At 39.9% G+C, this 20,378-nt stretch overlaps 1 protein-coding gene across 1 annotated transcript in view; it reads left to right on the forward strand.

The window, feature by feature from the left end:
* The window catches only part of LOC102381116 (doublecortin domain-containing protein 1), a gene marked incomplete at both ends in the record, with an annotated part of 48,996 nt that overhangs the window by 19,631 nt on the left and 8,987 nt on the right, over positions 1 to 20,378 (forward strand). The window contains one exon of the mRNA XM_025195687.1: positions 18,694 to 18,899. Coding sequence (XP_025051472.1) covers positions 18,694 to 18,899 — 206 coding nt within the window. The remainder of the gene's footprint in view (positions 1 to 18,693; positions 18,900 to 20,378) is intronic.

Genomic DNA, 20,378 nt, shown 5'->3' on the forward strand with positions numbered 1-20,378 from the left:
CTGTGCTTTGTCTGCATATCTTTGGCTGTGTTTCTTTGTGACATGCACTGCTGTTCTTTTAGCACCAAAATGTTGGCACACACTACTGAAAATTTCACACCATCTCTTGCTGGATCAGCAAGCTTAACCTACCAAAATCTGGTGTTGTTGAATGGTTTTTGACTGATAATCAATCTTTTTGCTGCTCGACAGTTGTTGCTGGGACACAGACTAGAGCAGGTGGCAGATGTGCCTTGTCTTTTGAGAAAAGAAAGAGTAGGTGAGCTTGGGCACAGAGTAGCATATTGTGTGTCCATTAAAAGGGCTGTACTAGGGTAACTATAACAGGAAAAAGTCACCAATATAAGTAACAAAGTCACCTATAACAGCAGATAGGCCTTTTTATAGTCTGGGTAGCAAGTTTAATGGTATTGCAAAACTATAGTAAATAATTTAAAACCACTTCATGTCTCAGCCACCAGAATTGAAGTTAAAAAACAACTTTTTCAATGTTCTGCATAACTAAGGGTATTCCATAATTATCTTTCTATTTGTGATGACATGTCTGTAACTATATATGTAATATTTATTTGTCAGATTTATATTGCACCCTGCCCAACAAAGGTTGAGGGAAGCTTGCAGGAAGCAAGAAAATACATTATAAAACAAGTGAACAGGAGAAACAAAAACGCTCATAAAAGCCAATAGAGTAAATAAACTGTATAGCAAAGCACCCTTAAACAGTGTCCCATTTTAGCCTTGCCTCCTAAGTGCCTATCCAAATAGGAAGGTCTTACAATGCTTCTGGCAGACAGCGTTCTTTGGGTAAATCCAATATCTTGTATTAGACCAACTAAAATAATTGGAAAAATTCTTCTTTGCAAGCTTTTGGGTACAAACACCCTTCATCAGGCTGTCTAAACATCTGGTTCTGGAAGATATTCAGGCTCAAATTTTAGCAGGCCTCAAGGGGGAAGGAGTCCTAGAGCTGAGGGGGCAACTACTGAGAATGATCTCCCACATAATTTTGCCAAGAAAACTTGTTGTATTTATGGTACTGGGAGGAAGTTGCTTTTGGCTGGCCTTAAGGATCTCAGTGGGATTTAAGGAAGAATGCAGTCCTTAAATATGTAGTATCCACTCCAGGGCAAATGTGATAAACCACAGAGAGGCATAACTAGCAATTTTTGTTCCCTGGCCAGAGATGGGGAGGTGTTGTGCTAAGTGCCTGAGAGTAGTGGGTGAGGGGGTAGAGGAGCAAACATGGGAGGATCTTAACTGACAGCAGCAGCTGCTGCTGCTGTTTCTGTTGGGGCTGGCTCCCTGCATGCTGCTTCACTGGGCAGGGGGCAGGGTGGGCCTTTGCATGTTGCCTTGCAGCGGGTGGTGCTGGGACCAGTGTCAACTCTTTGTATGCTGTCTTGCTGAGACCAGGGCTGGGTTGATTCCATCCATCCTACCTAGTTCTGGTTGCTAGGGCGTGGGGTGGCACCCTCTCCAAATAGTGCCAGGGGCTGGTACCCTTCTTGCCACACCTAGTTACTCTACTGATGCCAAATGTGTAACTTAAAAAAAAAGAAGTTCAAGCATATGAAAGGAAAGCTGGAAAATCGTGTGTGTGTGTGTGTGTGTGTGTGTGTGTGTGTGTGTGTGTGTAATATATATTATTTATAATGTACACACACGTGTTAAATATAATATATACCCTAACTGCAGATTTCCACATTTAGAATGGAACAATCCCATGCAGCGGTACAGGCTGGGACTGACTGAGTAGGCAGCAGCTCTGCAGAAAAGGACCTGGGGGTTACAGTGGACAATAAGCTGTATATGAGCCCTTGTTGCCAAGAAGATTAATGGCATACTGGGCTGCATTCATAGGCATGTTGCCAGCAGACCAGGGGAAGTGATTATTTCCCTCTATTTTGCACTGGTGAGGCAACACCTGGAGTACTGTGTCCAGTGTTGGGCCTCCACTACAGAAAGGATGTGGACAAATTGGAGAGAGTCCAGCAGAGGGCAATGAAAATGTTTAGGGGTCTGAGGCCCATGACTTCTGAGGAGAGACTGAGGGAACTGGGCTTACTTAGTCTAGCGAAAAGAAGACTGAGGGGGAACTTTTATAGAGAAAATGGAGAACTTGCATTAACCATGTGCTTCACTGCCCAATCTGCTGCCTCTCATATTTCCTAGTAAAGGCCACTGATCTCAACAGCACCATACAAAAGGAAGACTCTGCTACGTTTACTAACTCTACATTTAGCATGCGTACAGTCCAATACTTAGATAGCTAGGTCCTTTTCCTAGGGAGCAACTAAGTATGTACTTAACTTTTAATCATAAAAGTAACTTTCATAAACTTCAGGGCAGTTATACCGATGTTGAAAGTTAAGTATATGCATAAGTGGACATCTTGAATGGGAGGCCTGGTATTATCTGATGAAATTTGAAGTGGCAAATCCATTGGTTTGTTTGTTATGCATAAAAGAATATTCAATTTTTCTCTTTTTTTTTCCCTTAAATCTGCAAATATGTATCCAGAGTGTGGCAGGGCACTGTTGGTGCCTGTCACTTTAAGGGCTGGGTCAGGCATCCAGCAGGAGCCTGATGGTGGCAGCTATCTTGAGAATGTAGTATATAAAGGTTGCAGTCTGCTGCTGCTGGCCCAGGCAGAAACATCGTCTAGCTGAGCTGCAGCAGGAACAACCAGGAGGTAAAGGCAAGAGCTTTTGGGGATGGCTAGGAGGCTCTTGGTCCTGGGCATGACCTAAAACTGTACCCTGCCTGGTGGGGCTTCTGGTGGTGTGGCAGTCCCCAGGAAATGCCAGGCCAGTTATCACCCCAGTAAAAAGCTGGTTGGGGCACCTGAATAACCCCAGCTCCCACAACCAGGTGGGTAACCCCATAATAGGGTCAAGAAGGTGGACCCGTGAGAGAGAGAGTGAGCTAGGTGCTCAAGAATCCTGGCTTGAGGCATCCTCAACTGGTGAATGCTGGGGCCAGGACCAGAAGGGTCAACAGGGCTGGGGGCCCACCACGAGGGACACCCAGAGCCGAGAGCCTGGGGTTCCAACTGGCCTTGGAGGTGAGGCCAGGGCCTGTGTGGCCAAAGGTTTCCGGGGGGCCACACCTGAGAGGGGGAAGAGTACAGGGAGCTAGGTAGCCCAGAATGAGGATAGAGTAGGCCACCTGATTGTTGGGATCAGTTGGGGTCCAGATAGGAGGATTATGGGGCACAGTGTGGGGCTGGAGATGCTAAGAATGGTGATGCCATCTGCGAAGCATGGGCTGTGGTGCAGGGGAGGTCAGAGCCACAGAGAGTGCCCCCAGCATTGGGGCAATATTGGGCAGCCTCCTGTCTAATTAGAACCAATTATGAAACAACAAGGTATGGCAGGTGAGTGAGGCGGGCAGTTTGCCCCCCCCCCCCACCTGTTCCTGGGCTATGGCAAACTGGCCCCGAGAAGGCCCCCTGTTGCACAGAGATTGAAAAAAGTCTTATGAAGAGTATTCAGTTACACAATAGAATAGGAACTATAGTCTCAAGAAGACATTCATTCTAATTACCATATGTATTCAAATATAAGATGACACCCCAATAATTAGATTCTATATATGGAAAATATTCACCAGAGCCCCCCAGTGGATGACAAGATCAAATGGTCACAAACTCCACTGTGACTGATTCAGGCTGGACATAAGAAAGAACTTCTTCACTGTCTGAGTCCCCAAGGTTTGGACTAGACTGCCACCGGAGGCGGTTCAAGCATCCACTTTGAACGCCTTCAAAATACATTTGGATGCTTATCTTGCTGGGATCCTATGATCCCTGCTGACTTCCTGTACCTGGGGCAGGGGGCTGGACTTGATGATTCTCTGGGGTCCCTTCCAGCCCAAATGTCTATGAAAATGTCTAAATTTGTTATAATTTTTCAGGTACAGATTTTAATTATTGGAGGTTTACATTGAATTCATCCTCTTCCTACTGTAACAGCAGGGAAAATAAATCTGGGGAGTCAGCCCCCTTGCCACCTATCCCCAGACTTCTTCCCCCTACAGTCCTTTACCCCTCTCCTTACTATAAGACTCTGCTCTCCCTGAGCACATGAAAGTGAGGAACAAATTGGGAAAATGCTGACTTTGTACTACAGGTATCCATAGACTTAGTTCATCCAGAATTGATGCAGTTCAATTTTTTGGTCATGTGTTTTATAGTCATGCTCAGTGTTGACTGTATTTAATCAACATAATAGGTTTGTGAGGAGCTTTCTTCCCCCTGCTGATTGGGCGGGGGGGGAAATCATCTTATGTTCAAATATATATGGTAATCTTCTGCTTTCTAACATCACAGATAGTAATAAAAAATTTCCAAAGTCTTTTTTTTTTTTCAATTCTGTTAAAGAATGAGACATTTTTGTGGGTTTTTTTGTTTTGTTTTTTTTTTTATTATGTGGTGCTGACTCTGCATTTTGTCCTATGTATCAGTAATTTTGAGGTACTGTTAAACTGGTTTCCCCAATCACATTGCTTACATAGCAGAGATTCATAAACAAAATCACTGTAAAATAGTTTTACAGATGGGAACACTGAAGCTCAGAGATGAGAATGGTCTTGCTTGAAATTACATGAATAGCTTGTCAGTGTTGAAAATAGAGTTCAGCCTCCTAACGCCCAGTGCTCTCTCCATGGGACCAACATGTATAGAAGGGTATCTTAAAATGGTTAGTAAGCATGCATGTGCCAAATTACTGATACAAGAAACTTTAAGTGGATAGAATATATAGTACTAATGATAGACTCTCTAAATAAGCATTATTTTAAAACAATTTAAACATAAATGTTAACTTTATTTCAACTTTTAAGATTTCTGTCTCTCAAAATTGAACTTACCTTTGGAGGTTTTTTAAAATTAAAATATAGGAATGTCCCTTAATATGGGATACAATTTTAATGTACGACAGATTTGAATTCCTGAAAATTTAACTACTCAATGTTAATTTATTACATATAGCAACAGACTCGTAAACCCTTATGTCTTTGTCTTTTTCCATTCAGTAATTATTTTTATAAATAGTTCAACATTTTTCTAATTATTCTGAAACTATGTTTGCATTGCATGTAAGCTTTATAGTCGTAAATGATTAGTACACTTACAGTCTCATTTTTACTACTTTACCTAACCAACTCTGCCTATATTACAATTAGAACCTTATATTTCGTGATACATATGTCATCAGTTCTGTGTGCTAGAAGTTAAATTGAATATTATGAATAAGATTTTCCATCTTTTTAATATATCGCATTTTCAAGAAGAGATTCCTGAAAAATCTAATCTTTCAAGGGAGTTCTTGATACTGTGTTTCAAATCTATATTTAAATGTGGAGAGAGAGATTTTTTTTTGTTAAATACCATGTAATCTACAAAATGAAATAATTTGCTATGACAGGTCTGGATTGACAAATGTGTGAGAGCACATTTAAAATAGGCCATCTTTCCTGGTAGGAGTAAGTGTCAGTGAAATGATGGATTCTCACCATTCTAATTATTGACTGATTTGGAAATGTTTCAATTCCAAGCAACATTCCAAATAACAGTATAACACTTTTTCTCATAAGCACATCAAAAATTAAATGCTGTCATATATTATTTTTCAAAAGATGCATCAGCCTAATGAACTTGGAGTTATACATTGTTACAGATTTTCATGTAATTGTTAATTAATTTTTCAAGACACATATATTTAAATCGTGAGGAGCACAAAGAAAATGCAATAAGTTTTGCAGAAGTATCTAAAAAAGTGTACAGATAATATGTATTTTTATATTATTTTCCACTGCAGCTCACTTGACTTCTGATACCAGGGTGAAGGTCTCAGAATATACATGAAGATGTAGGTTACAGATATGCAGTCCTAAATTGCTTTATTTCAAAGTAGTTTTGAATCCAATATTAGTCACATTCATATTCTGCAACAGTTCTGTTTTATAGAAAACCTCTTTGTTGGGGCTGCTGGGAGAGAGAAAAATATTATTTTGGTTTAAAGGCCTCTGGCAGAAAATGTATCATATTTTTAAGTACAAAACTTCTTAATTCAGAATTTCCTGAAGGCTTCAATTGTGGTTTCCTTTACATAAAATTTGCAGGCAGCATCACTGCCTAGCTAAAACATCTTGCATTAAGTTCCAAACCGTCGATTAGCCATCCTCCCACGGACTCACTAGTAAGAAAGCATTAGGTCTTAAAGAGCCCCCCTTAACGTGCTATTTTTTTTGTATTTTTAGGTTCATTTCCCAATTTTTATCCCTGATTTTTGGGACCGTATATGATAGCACACATCGGCTGCCTGTACACTTGCTGGTTCATGTTGTAATTAGAATGCTCCAATGTGGCCTCACCATCACGTGTATAAGCCCTCGCATATTAAAAAATGATTGCAGGGGTGCTTTATTTTAAACCTCATTGAATGAGGTTTAGATAAAGCATCCCATAGCCATTTAAAAATGTGTGGCAGCTTAATACACATGTTGGTGAGGCGTTTTAATTAGCATGGCTCTCTGGGAACTGCTCTAAGTAAAACGCCCCTCCCCCCCAGCCCTGAGCAGGTGTATAGGCAGCCATCATTTCCCCCAAAAAACTCCTATTCCAATTTTGGTAAATAACTCTTTCCAGGCTGTTTATATGACTCCTATTGGTGGCACTGTAAGGATACAAAATCTTCAACTGCCTTTCTGTTTGTAGGAAATAGCTTCTTTCTTCCATCCCACGAAGCTTGCTAGTTCCTTAGAGGAAAGCGATGGGAAGGCCAATCTGTCAAGAGTTAGTTTGATGATCTCTTTCAGGATTTGAAAGAAACATGGCAGACTCCCTATCTCATTTCACTTTAAGAACCAGATAAGGTTTATGGGATCAAAGAAAATAGCTAAACTAGGCATTTTAAACAAGGCCTAATTATAATTTCTAGATATACTTTATATGAGCAATTAAGGTCCATGGTTCAGGCAGAAGTTGTTATGAAGAAAAATAACCCCTATTTTCAATAATAGAACTTTTCTATTGAGATAAAGGATCATAATAAAAGTATACTTGCATACAGTGTTAATAACATGAAGGGAATTATATAATATGCACTAGTTAAGCAATTAATCCTCTAATATGCTGTCAATCAGAGGTGGCTTATAAAGCCTTTATGTGAGGTCATAATTCTAAAAGTTTATGGGAGTATTGACTTTATGGAATGATAATGTTTCCTGTATTTCATATTTATTTGATGCCCTAAAGATGCTTATTTTTATGATATCCTCTGAATAGGAGTGTTTATACCGTAGGAGTTCTTTGGGATAATTATAAGTGAAATGGCACTTTATTATACAAATAAATAAAAGTAAAACAAGGATGATATATTTCTTTTTTTTAATATGCTTGGAATTCATGACATAACAGGTACCAAATGGAAAATGCAATAAAAAGCCATATTAACAATATTTGTCCTTCTCTTTTAAAATAGTCTTAAAATCATCTAAAATTTGTAATGGGCTCAGTGTACCAGTCATAAGTGCAATTGCAGGATTCAGCCCCTTGCTTGTAAAATTTTAGAGAAGAAACTGTCTTTTTATGTATTTATTTGGTCTCTAGCACATTGGGACTCTCATCCTGATTAAGGATTCTTGGTATAATTGTAATATAACTATTAATAATAATGCATTCTGATACATTGGAAGCTAGTATGCCAAATAATTAGCTAAAGTATGCCATGAATGATACAGATGAGGAAATAGTGATACAGGCACAGTAACATGGTTTCCATGTGGTAGATACAATTTTATTTAAATCAACCAGTAATTTAGCTTGAGATAATAGCTCTCCCATATACATGTAGGACAATATCAGTGTGGATTTCAAGATAACTTCTGATTTATCAACTTGAAGTTATAGTAGGGCTTTATTTATATCCGCCCCTCGCATCAGCAAAGGAGCATCACCTAGATAGTCAAAGTCCTAGCCTCTTTCTTTGCATGGAGTAGGAGATTAAGGTGTTTCAGTCTCTGCAAAACCCTGAGGCTTGTATCCCCACTAACCTACAATGTGCCTTAAAATTCCTCCGTGGATCTTTTGTAATTAAATCACTGACCTCCTCCCCAGAAACAGACCCATAGAGCCAAGAAAAAAGTTAAAAATAAAATCATAAAGCTGGTTGCCAATTGTTTGGAATGAAGAAAAGAAAAAAAAAAAGAGAGGAACCTTTAAGACCAAGAAAAAGGCAATCAACCAAATCACCAATATTTTAGGAGGTTTAGTACAATATGTAAAAATAGAAAAAGGTTAGGAAAGAACTATGAATTACGGACTTGGGAATGGCATCTTGGTTTGAAGGCAGAATCGGAGGCTTTTGCTGTTGTATGCTTACACGAGGCACTTCCACAGTGTGTGTAACATTCTTTCTGTGAGCACAAAGGAGGCTCTACCTATGTCTAGAGGAGGAGCTAGTGAATGAGTTTCTTTACCAGCTACTAGGGGTGTACGAAGAAGTCCCTATTTGATTCGGATTTGGATTCGGCCCGAATCGGGGACAGTGATTTGATTAGTTGATTCAGATCACTGTCTCTGATTTCGATTTGGCCAAATCCGAATTTGAAGATTCGATGCTGATTCAGAGAGACAGCTTTAAAAGATTTTTTTTTTTTTGTTTTGGGTTTTTTTTGTTTTTTCTACATACCTTGAGGTAGTAGGCATGGCTCATGATCACTGCAATGCTAGGGCACATAGAGCATCCCACAGGAGTGTGGGAGCCCCTCCTCATGCTCGGCAGTGAATCCCTCCACATGCTCGGCTGCGGAAGTACTTCTGGTCCACTTCTGGGTCTGCCAGGGAGCGCGCTGCCCCCCCCATGCCTCCCCAGTTTGGTGATCTGCCACAGGGGGATCCTGGGTGCCCCCCCAGACCCAGAAGGCACCAGTCACCAAGCCAGGGGGTACAGGGGGGCCCCCCACCATGCTCCCTGGCGGACCCAGAAGTGGACCGGAAGTGCTTCTGGTCCACTTCCAGGTCTGCTGCTGAGCATGCTGGGGAGCCCCCCAGGCATTTGTGGGATGCTCCATTCACCCCAGCATTGCAGCACTCATGAGCCCCTGCTACCTAGAGGTATGTAGAAAAAACATTTTAAAGCTGTCTCTATCTCCGAATCTTTCTGAATCTATCCAAATTGATTTTGGAGGGTTCCTATACGATTCGGAGAGATTAAAGGGTCCTCTGAGTCGATTTTAGATTCAGAGATTTGGCAACTGAATTGGGCCAAATCTCTGCTGAATCAAATTAGGGACCGAAGCTTTGCACAGCCCTACCAACTACCCTTGTCCCAGTTCCTACGTATAGGACTGTCCATTGTTTCTCAGCCCACACAAATCTCAACCTGAGTAGCAAAGTTTGCATTTTACATCTGCAGCCCTCTGAAGCACTATGGCTTAAAAGGGTGCAAAAGGAAGCAGAAAATACTAGAATATGCAATATTAGCAAACAGTAAGTTATATCTTATGAATATGTATCAATTCCCTATTTTCTAGAGTTCTTAGTTTCTATCCTGAGCTACTTGCAGTTCTGTTTAATAAATGTGGCTATGTATATAGATAAAAAAAAAATTATGGCACATTTTTGGTGAATATGAATGATTCAGGGAAGTTTCAAGCTTTTGAAGTTCATATTAAATGAAACACTGACCACTGATGAGTCTAAGGTTTTATGTTGTGCTCTGTATGAAATATATACAGCCTAGGATTCTTCTTTACTTTAAGCAGGTACAGGTGCCATGACTTATTTACATGAAGAGTTCATAGAAAAGTTCAAGAGAGGGGGTGGCAATATTTTGATTGGCATAAAAGATGGTATGTTTGTAGTTTTAATCAAATTTAGAATTAAGACATACTTCAAATAATATGTCAGAGTAATGTTACTGAGTTTAAAATTTAATGACAACCGCTGTCATTATTAGTTAAGTATAGCCATTGTGCCTGAGGCAATAAATGTTGACACCTCAGAACATGCAGAAACAAAGAGCTCAAGTATTTAAAGAAAAGGGAGTGACTATAAACTTAGTTAAACACAGGAATGTGACCTGGGCATAATGTATTTACTAAACACAGAGGCAATTGTATTTTGGACAGATGACATAATTGAATACAACATTATTCTTTCTTATTGCTGTAGCATTTGATTTTCCACATTGCCATAATTTATTGTTTTATATGTAATTTCATTAACCATAAATATTTAGTCATAATGCGTAAAATATATTTTAAGACTATTTTCAACTTACAGTTCTTTTGCTTTGAAAAATGTTATATTCTAACAATTAAAATAAGCATCATTCAGTAGACTAAAATATCCATATTTTCTTCTTAATGGTTTAAGGAAATATTTTTAAGAATTCATTAGGAATTATTGTAGGTAGTATGCTCAATTAATCTCCACTCTACCCAGTGGGTGAGATCTCAGCTGGAATACTGTGTCCAGTTTTGGGCACCACACATTAAGAAAGATGTAGGTAGACTAGAGAGTATAGAAGAGAGCAACAAAAATAAAAAAGGTTCAGAAAACATGGCTTATGAAGAAAGATGGAAGAAGTTGGGTTTGTTTATACCAATGGTGCTTAATCTATTGGCTCTGTGGGGCTGGTACCTGGATTGGGTCCCACATGCCTGGATCCAACCTTGTGCCTCCTGAATTCTGTCTCCCACTGCTCTGGCTCTGCTCTGCATACCTAGTCCAGCGTGCAGGGCCATTCTATGCAGCTGGCAGGGCTCCCTATGGTTCTAGAAATTTGGCAGCAGAGGAATGGCAATTAACGCTGCCCATGCTCCCAAGCCTAAATTTCTGGACTGGTGGGGAACCTGGCAGGCCCAATAACATGGCTCAGTGAGCCAGATCTGGTCCATGGGCCAGAGGTTGAACATCCCAGGCTTAAACTGAAAGGAAACACGATAGCAATATTTTAATGTTGCTATAAAGAGGATGGTAATGTAGCTTTCTTTGGCCATTGGAGAGAGGACCAGAGGAAATCATTATTTGCAACAAGAAAGAATAGGTTGCATATTAGGGAAAAAAATCTAATTGGTGGTGCAATAGGCAGCCCAGGGAAGTTATGGAAACCCCCTAGCTGGAAGTTTTGAGAGAAGCTTAAACAAGCATTCATCAGGGATGGTTTGGGTGTGCTTGATCTTGCATTGATGCTGGAGTTTGGTTTAGATCAGGGCTGTCCAGCTAGAGGTCTGCAGGCCACATCCAGCCCTTGAGGGTTTAACATGCAGCATCCAGGCTCTTGCCTGGCTGTCACTCTTCACACTGCTCTTGCTGTTGCAGTTGTTGTGGTCTCTGGGGCTGAAGTGTATGGCAGGAAGGGGCCCAGTGACCTTTCTGCCTACTTAGCATGGGGGGAGGGATGTTCATGCTGCCTATCTAGTCCCAGGGAGTCCCTGTGATTTGCAACCTATACTGTACAACCTGGAGACCCATTACCAGGTGGCATGCAGCTCCTGGTTGCTCAGAAGTTGGAAAGCCTTGAACTAGATCATCTCTTGAGATTCCTATCATCCCCATGTTTCTACAGTTTTATTACTCTAATTTCAAAAAGGTCATTCCATAAAAAGGAGGGTGTGGAAAGAGTAGAAAACTAAGAGAGAGAAACTGAAGGTGACACAAAAGAGAGCTGTTGTGGCAACATTATAAAGTCCCTTCACACTTGTCTTTTAATTCTATTTCATTTCTTATTTGAAGAAAAAATTGTGATAATTCAATATTTGTATAGGTTGTTGAATGAAGCATGCAGAATAAACATGAATTAAATGGATATATGATGAAAACAATAGTTTTATATAATCTGGGGCTGTAGAATAGCAACCTTGTAGTACCTGTTTATCTGCACACTGTGACTTTGTTAGTCTTGTATGTGTATATTTGTAGAGAAAGTGGGAGAGAATAAAATCAGCTATAGTTGGTGACATATACAAACAAAACAACGTTTATGTTGGGGGCTTGCTTTCCATGGCTGAAACAAAATCCAGAACTTGCTTCCCCTATGATATGCCTATCTCACTTTAATATGGTATACTCAAGATGTTTTTCTTGCTTGGTTAGTAGGTGTATCTCCAACTGATGGTCAGTTTTTTCTTATTCTCCAGAAGGCCCATGTTTAAACATTTTCTGTACAATTAAAGTTAACACCTACTGAACTAAAGCATGTTTCCTTAGTCAACCCTGTTTGCTGCACTGAGCTCCTGGGTTCACTTATTGAAAAAAATTAACTTTTCATCCACTGAGACTAGCAGAGCACTTAAGTGCCTTTACTAGTCATCTGAAAGGAGGAAAAAAGAAAGTCTTTTTTTTCTGTGAGCACAGACTTCTACCTCCCCTGTACTTAGTAAATGAGACATACATTTCCTCAGACCGTTCAATCAAAAGGTAAATCACAGCACAACATGGATCCAGATGCTCTGGGGAAAAAACTGGTCTTCAAATTTTTATGGCATAATTTGAGGTGGATATTCCAAACAACTTCTTAAATTTATTTTTTTAGGGAAAAAAAAAACTTGTCCTGAAGTCTACAGATGCACTTTGCACATTTTTAGGTGTTCTGTCAAAGTATAAATACCTTGATTTGGGGCAAGGTAACAGAATTTCTTAAGAAACTGTCTTAAGTTCCAGGGAGGAACTGAGGTTTGTTGTGTCTGACGGACACTTAGATTACAACTTTGTCTTAGTTTTGGTACAAGCTTTGTTAGAGGTGTTAGATACTTATGGAGATGGGCAACTGGTGCCTCCTGAGTCGGGGGAGCCTGTGCCCCCCCAGCGGCCAGTCAGCAACCGGAGGGGATCCCCCCACAGCCAATCTCACTGACCGGGAGGGGGTCCCCCCGCAGCCGATCGCACCAATTGGCGCTCCCACCTCCCCCTCTCCACCCGTTACCTAAGGAGGGAGTGCTGGCTGTCAGGGGGTACACCAGCACTCTCATGGGTGCACCAGTGCTCTCAGGGGCTACACCCTACTCATCATCACTGCTTGTGGAGTATTTGCTGAATGCTGTAGCCCTCCATTGCCCTAGGCAGGACTTCATGGTTACAATCTTCCAGAAGACTAAAAGAGGTCCAGACACAAATTGAGCGCCTCTCATTTGAAGGCTGTGAAGTCTTTTTAATACAAGAATTGATTAAGCCTTCATCCTTTGAAAGATGTAAGGACCATTCCTAGGAGTTGGTAGAGTTTCAGAAAGCAAGCATGCCAGGTTTACAAAGGCCATGTTATTATGCTGAACATACCCTGATGTAGAGTAGTGTCTTTAAGCAGTGTGCTGCTTTTTGCTGGTCCTCCAGGTAAGGTAGTGAGCAGGGATCCTGGTTTTCTCTGATTAAAAAAAAAAAAAAAAAAAATGCCCAGTTTTTGGATTTAAAAAATTAACCTGGAATCCACATTTTTCTGTGATTTAAAATGAACACCTATGTCTAGTGGTGTTTCATTTAAATCACAAAAAAATGTGGATTTTGGGTTACTTTTTTAAATCTGAAAATTGGGGATTTTTTTAAATCAGAGAATACCAGGACCTCTGCTAATGCATGCTGCAGAGTGACTGCCCATCTCTGGCACTTCATGGACATGGTTACATTGCTTGCTTTCAGTTCTGGATGGAGCATGTCCAGACTAGCCTGACCTGCTTTGTAATACCACTTTAAGAGCACTGTAGGCATGACCAAAGCTACTGAGGAAGCTGAGAAAGAAATTAGTCTTTGCAAGGCAGCTTGTACTAAGGCTCTTTCTCTTCTACTGTACATGGTATGTCCATCTCATAGTAGCAAATTAGACTGCCGTGTAGAACTGAATAGAGTGCTTGGAAGACTTGTACTTTCCTCCTCTCCTCCCTCTTTTGGAAACTGCCTTTTTCATTTGAGAGGATCTTGGAATCAAATTGCCTTAAATTTCTGAATCTGAGAGATTATAAATATGGAGTATTCCGTTCCATTCCCCTTGCCCACCTCCCCCCAACCACTATTTTTTTAGCAACCTTCTCACTTGAGGTACTCCTAAAATAAGAAATGCTTCTGGAGTTCAGAGGAAATGGGGGATTAGTCAGAATATGTTCTAATCCAAAAGAAGAAAGGGAACATGTATCCACTCATATTTGAGATGTCTCAGCAAGTTCATCCATCATTTCATATTTAGAATGGTAACCCAAATCACCATTATGCCATATCTAGATTCCCAAAGTTGTCTCATAGCAACTCAACAGTTCCATTTGTCTAATCTACATCTTGTCACTACTGTGTATCTCAGGATAAACAAAGGAACTTTATAATTCTTGCTGGCCCAGGAAATAGAAATTATAAAGTCTGTGCTAGATCCACAGGAGAGATTCAGGAACATATTAGATCTCTTCAAACAGCAGAAATCTCATCCACAAATATTTGTAAGTGCTCACTTCAGATTCCCAAATCATATAGATTCATGCATTTAGATCAAAATGGCAGACTTGACATAAGCTTCATGCATGGGTGATTGAATTTGTGCATCTGCCCCCAAAAACATCACATGGACACAAGGGTGCAGGTCCAGGCATATAATTGAGTAGCTTTTCCCCTCACTTCTGTCTGGCAGAATGCTGGATATGGATGCCTTCATATCTGGGTAGGAAGCTCAACTAGACTGCATACAAAACCAAGGTCTCTGAACTGTTGAAAAGACTAAGAAAAATGTTGTAGAACTCAGGGAAATTCACCTAGTATACACAACATTTCTTTCATGCTAAGTGGGCTGAAAATCTAGCTAAAGATAGTCAATGCTGTAACAGTATTATGTCAACCGAGGTCTAAGCAGTCATTCCATCTTCGCAAAGAAACTGTTCATCTGTGGTCCATTTATCACCATATTAAGCTGTAATGGCTTAAGATGTATCTTTGCATCTACAAGATTTACAGCCTGGCTTAGCAGACCAGTTCAACAAAGAGTCCACAGATATGATCTCATCCAACTTCTCAGGTACTCTTTTAATAAACTGTAAGGAATGACACTTGTCTCCCAAGGTAGGCGTACGAGGCCTTTCTTTAAGGGCTGTTAAGCACACAGTGGGAGCGTCTACATGAGATGCTACATCACCATAGCTCATTGCTATGGCAACATACTACCAGGCATGAACTGTGATGCTGACGCTACTGCGTGGTATTTTATTGCTACTGCACAGTAGCTGCTAAATATAGCCATGCGGCATCAGAACTGCACAGTAATGCTGGTTACTGCACAGTCATTTAGTACTTGTATAGCTGTACCCACTTGCTCATACTTGTCTAATGTAGACATGCTCACTTGCTTAAGCAAGTATGAAGTGACTGGACAGTAACGGTTGCACAGTCTGCCGCATGTGTAGACATGCCCAGTATTAGTAATACCATTCGGTGACAGACTCCTCCTGGCTCCCAACCTAGAACAGCTTCACCTAGCCCAAAGGAGGTGAGAACCACTATGACTGATTATTAAGTCCAATCTTGCATTTTAGCTCTGTGCTGTACAAGAAACTGAGTGGAGCCTGGGATCACAATGCAACTGGCATTTATAGAGCTTCATGGAACTGAAACCTGTTTGGTACAGACAGACTATTCAGGGATTTTAGCAGCAAGCAAAACCTTCTTATGTACGTGCACACCCATTACCCATACTTAGCCAAAACTAGATGGATTTTCACAGCAAGTGCCAAAGGTCACAAAACTATACCTTGCCAATGTTAGTTCCTATATCTGCCTTAAAGATGGCTGTTTCAAAACTGAAAAAACCAGGAAAGTCATGAGTTCTTGCATGGATACAAGCAGCCTCTGAAAGAGAGCAAGTATACTAATGAGACAGAAAACCAAAAACTGCCCAGAATGTCAAAGGCTTTAAAATTAAATCCATTTTAGGTTGGTAACAGATTTGCCAAAATGCCCATGGCTATTCAATGGCCACCATTAGATTAGTTGATTTATTAGCTTTGAACATAAGTTGCTGTAAATCAGTGTAGCTCTGCTGAAATCAACTGAGCTAACCCAATTTACACTACCTGAGGATCTGGCTATAAGTTGAAGAATTTAGGCCCCTGCTACATATTACATATATTACACAAATAACTGGTTAATTGCACAATAAATTTATACCAGCCACACATGCAAAGTAAGACCAACCACAAGTGCAAAATAATTATCAAGAGGTGTACTAATTTAGACCAAGATTGGGTTAACCTGATCTAGGAAAGGGTTACCCAATCTCCTAACTGCCTGTATGCATTTGCAGCAAAGTACCAAAGCTGTGCTATTCTTACCGTCCTGACCCAGACTGGGCTATTGTGGGGGGATCCCCACACCCACAGACTGGCTAGCAACCTCCCCGCAATCCCAGCTGCCCCTCCCCCCACCCCAAGTTACTTGCACAGCTCCTGGGAATGGCAAGTGGCTGTATGTGCTGCTCCTGGTCTATGTTTAGGCAGCTTAAAGTAATCCATGTGAAAGTAGACCAGATGCAGCAAACATCTGTACAAACCCTGAGAATATTTGTTTGGAAAACAAAACTTCCTAATATGTAAAGTTTTGTTTAGATTCATTGTAGGTATCAATGTCCTTGAGAAAAGAAGTTTTGCTGTTTTTTTATTATGAATGCTGATTGTCTTGAGAAGCACTGCTATTTTATTCTGGTGGGTTCTTTATATTCTGTAATAAAATAAGTTCTATTGTTTGTGATGGAAAAGAATTATGAATTAAAACCCAGTCTTGAAAAATACAATAGTGTTGTTCATTTTAACATTTTCCAGGACTAATAAGTGTAATGAAATGTTTACCTTTTCAAAGTGATATGAAGTGATCTATGCTCCTTCTGCATTGAGACATGTGCCCTGCCCACTCCTACACCATGCATGCCAGATTCCACAATGAGAGCTACCTTAGCGATCCTGAGAGTGGGCCCAGAGCCACTCTTTAGAACATCTGAGACATACCGCTTATTCTTTACCATTTTACTTGAATAAAAGACAAGGTTTTTTTCTCCCAAACAGCATGGGGAAAAAGCCTCTCATCTCACATTCACAAAAAAGGACACATGATTCAATACATTGTCTGTCCCCTTTGAAAAAAGATGCAGATGTTCCCTCCACACTGACACCAGGCCTGGAGGCACTGCAATACCAACCCAGCACCAGGAAGGCCAGAGCCAGCTCTGGCACCCTCCCTTTGGTGCCAAAAATGTTACATTTGATCTTAGCCAAAAAGACTGAGTTGCTGATGGGAACCTAACACAAGAAAAGGTTATAGTGAAGCCCATCTAAATAAAATATATAATAGAGCCCATTGAATGCAGACCCCCTCAGTGGTCACTCCTTTTCAAGTCAGTGTGCTGCTACATTGCATATATTTTGACTTCCTCTTCACTTCCACAACAGAGCTACACCTTTCATTCCCATTTCCAATGATTCCTGTTTTGCACCTTTTTTCCCCATTTCCAGTGATTCCTGATTCTTCACCGGCCTTAAATGTCTGGCAAACATCACAAAATGGGGCCCCAAACAGTTCACCTCTCTCATCCTGTCACACATGATTATAACAAATATATACACAGATGGGGCACAGGGCAACATGGTCTGCCCTTCAGTAGTTGGAGCTGGACCATGTTGCCCTGTGCCCCATCTGTGTATACATTTTTGGAGGATCCCAGGACTCAGCAAGAATACCCAGTTCTAGTGAGTGGACAGCAGAGAGCAAGGGGGCTACGTCATCCCCCAGATTTATTTTCCCTGCTGTAGTAGTAGGAGGGGCATACATTCAAGGCAAGCCTCCAATAATTAGATTCTATACCTGGAAAATTACAGCAAACGTATTAATTTTCCATACATAGAATCTAATTATTGGGGCTCATCTTGTATTCAAGTAAATTTCGTAGTTACACAACTCCCATTAATGTTAATGGAGCTAGAAAGTTAAAGACCAGATTTTTATTTGGATTTATTGGATTTAGGCACTTAATGATCACTGAATAACTTTAAACTTAGTGGTTTATTATTTTGGAAAATATGGATTAGACTAAACTGTTGCTGACAAAAATAGTGTCTTTACTGACACATTCTGTGGCAAGGTATTTCCTATAATTGGCTTTCCATATAAAACTACATTGCACTCATTAAGGGTTCAGGTTTATTGCTTTTACCTGCAAATGTATTTTATATAGAGACCATCATCTTAGGTATCCAAAAAAGGCGTGGTAAGGAAACCAACTGTTAAAGTAGAATAAAAACACCTTTTGGATAATGTGGTATCAGATGTGAACCTTAAAACAGTGTAAAAAAGGTGCAGGCATAATTTTTCTGAAGCTGAAGAGATGAGAAGCATTTGTTTTTTGTAGGTGAGAAGTGAAATGTTCCTCTCTGATTACTGATAGAGGCATGCTAAGGTGAATTTTAATTATGACTAAATTGTGGTATTACTCTTTCATACCCTGAACATCTGTTCCCTTCAGGAATGATGATTTATGCAGGCTATCAGTGCAGACAGCTTGCTACAGCTTATGTCACGGTTAGTGGGAAGCTGGTGGTAGTATTTCAAAAAATACTATATGGAGGCAGGCCAGTGTGTGTTATTAAGGTAATAGGGAAGGGGAGCATGATGTGTCCATTTTTAATTTTGAAGCCAAATATTGACTTTTATGTTTTTTTTCTGTTTTCTTCCAGACCATCTGTCATTAATGAAGAAAATAATCTGGACAGTGAATGGTTTGGTTTTTCCTGCTGGTGTCAAGAGAAAGAAAACCAAGCCTGTACTTTCCTATGGCATGAAGAGGCTTGTTGAGAAGTCCTCACTCAGAATTTTGGCATTTAAGAATTGCACAGGGCAGGATGGCTATGAGATAATTGCAGAACAGAATCAAATTGAAAAGGTAAATTTTATTACAATCAAAAATATCCTGAAAATAAAATACATTTGGCCTCAAATCTCAATGTTCTTTCTTTTTATTTCAACAAATTATTTGATTAGATTATTAATTTGAGAATAGATATATTTCTAAAGCACTTAAAATATCTGTCTTCAAAATTACCAGAATCAAGAATCATTACCATGTTTTTAAAATCAGACAGAACCCAAACATCCTTTTTATTAGCTAAAGACATTTTAAATTCTTTTGTGGATGTTTCATAGCTCCTGGGCTAATATGCTCTGTTAATGTAGGTTCCTTATACCAATACCTGCTTAAATAATCAGAGAAATCCATAAGTGCCTAGCTTTCAAGACTCAGGGATAAAACATATAAATCATATTGTCAGCATTCCTGTTTTTTACTCCATGTTATTTTTGAATTAAGTCAATAAAGTAATTTTTGTCTGATAAAGTAATTTTTAATTTTCACAGCCCTGGGGCCTGATTCACCTCCCACTGAGGCTTTGGAAAGATTTCCATTGCGTGCAATAGACTTTGAATGCCTGAAGCATTAACATTCCAATTATCCTGTTTTATGAATTCCATTGAACTGGTTAACAAATCTCTCTAGGACAATTGTAACTTTAAATCATTAAAATACTTCATATACAAGGAATATAATATGCAGACTGAGAGAGAAAGATGAAACATCTTTCTGTTTTTCTGTTTTTATGGTGTACTAGATAGCTTCCTACAATTGGTGTTTGATATAGACTGGTGATTTTAAAGGTTACAATATGTCCTTCATGAATCAGTGTTTACCTAGAGGGGCTGTGTAATCTCCATCTTTGGAAATTTTTAAGAACAGGTTAGACAAACAGTTCTCTGGAATGCTGTAGACTGGAATAATCCTGCCTTGAACAGGGAGTTGAGCTAGATGACCTCCTGAAGTTCCTTTCAGCCCTATTTTTCTGTATTTTTTTTTATTCTAAGACCACATAGTGAGTTATAGTCTTGCTATATCCAGCCATAGAGAAGAATAAATTTCATTGGAAGCAGATGTCCTTATTCCTTCTGTGCACATATTGCTTGTTTACATGGAATACAGTTGTTTCAGCTTTCTATTAAATACATTAAAATATATCTTAACTGCTCTTTATTGCTTTTCTCCATTTGTTTATTCCTTTTCTGCTTTCCATATTTCAAAATCAAATCATCAAAGACTCCTGAAGTGCTGAAACATAATCAAGTAGCAGAAAATCATCAACCACATTAAACAGTTTTGCCACAATGGCCCTCTTTCTCTATGACCTTCCTTATGAGAAGGTTGAAGGTGTTCACAATAAGAGGCTAGTTGCAGATTCATAGATTCATAGATGTTAGGGTCAGAAGGGACCTCAATAGATCATCGAGCCCGACCCCCTGCATAGACAGGAAAGAGTGCTGGGTCTAGATGGCCCCAGCTAGATGCCTATCTAACCTCCTCTTGAAGACCCCCAGG

Source organism: Alligator sinensis, unplaced genomic scaffold, assembly GCF_000455745.1.
Source record: "Alligator sinensis unplaced genomic scaffold, ASM45574v1 scaffold439_2, whole genome shotgun sequence".
NCBI lineage: Eukaryota > Metazoa > Chordata > Crocodylia > Alligatoridae > Alligator > Alligator sinensis.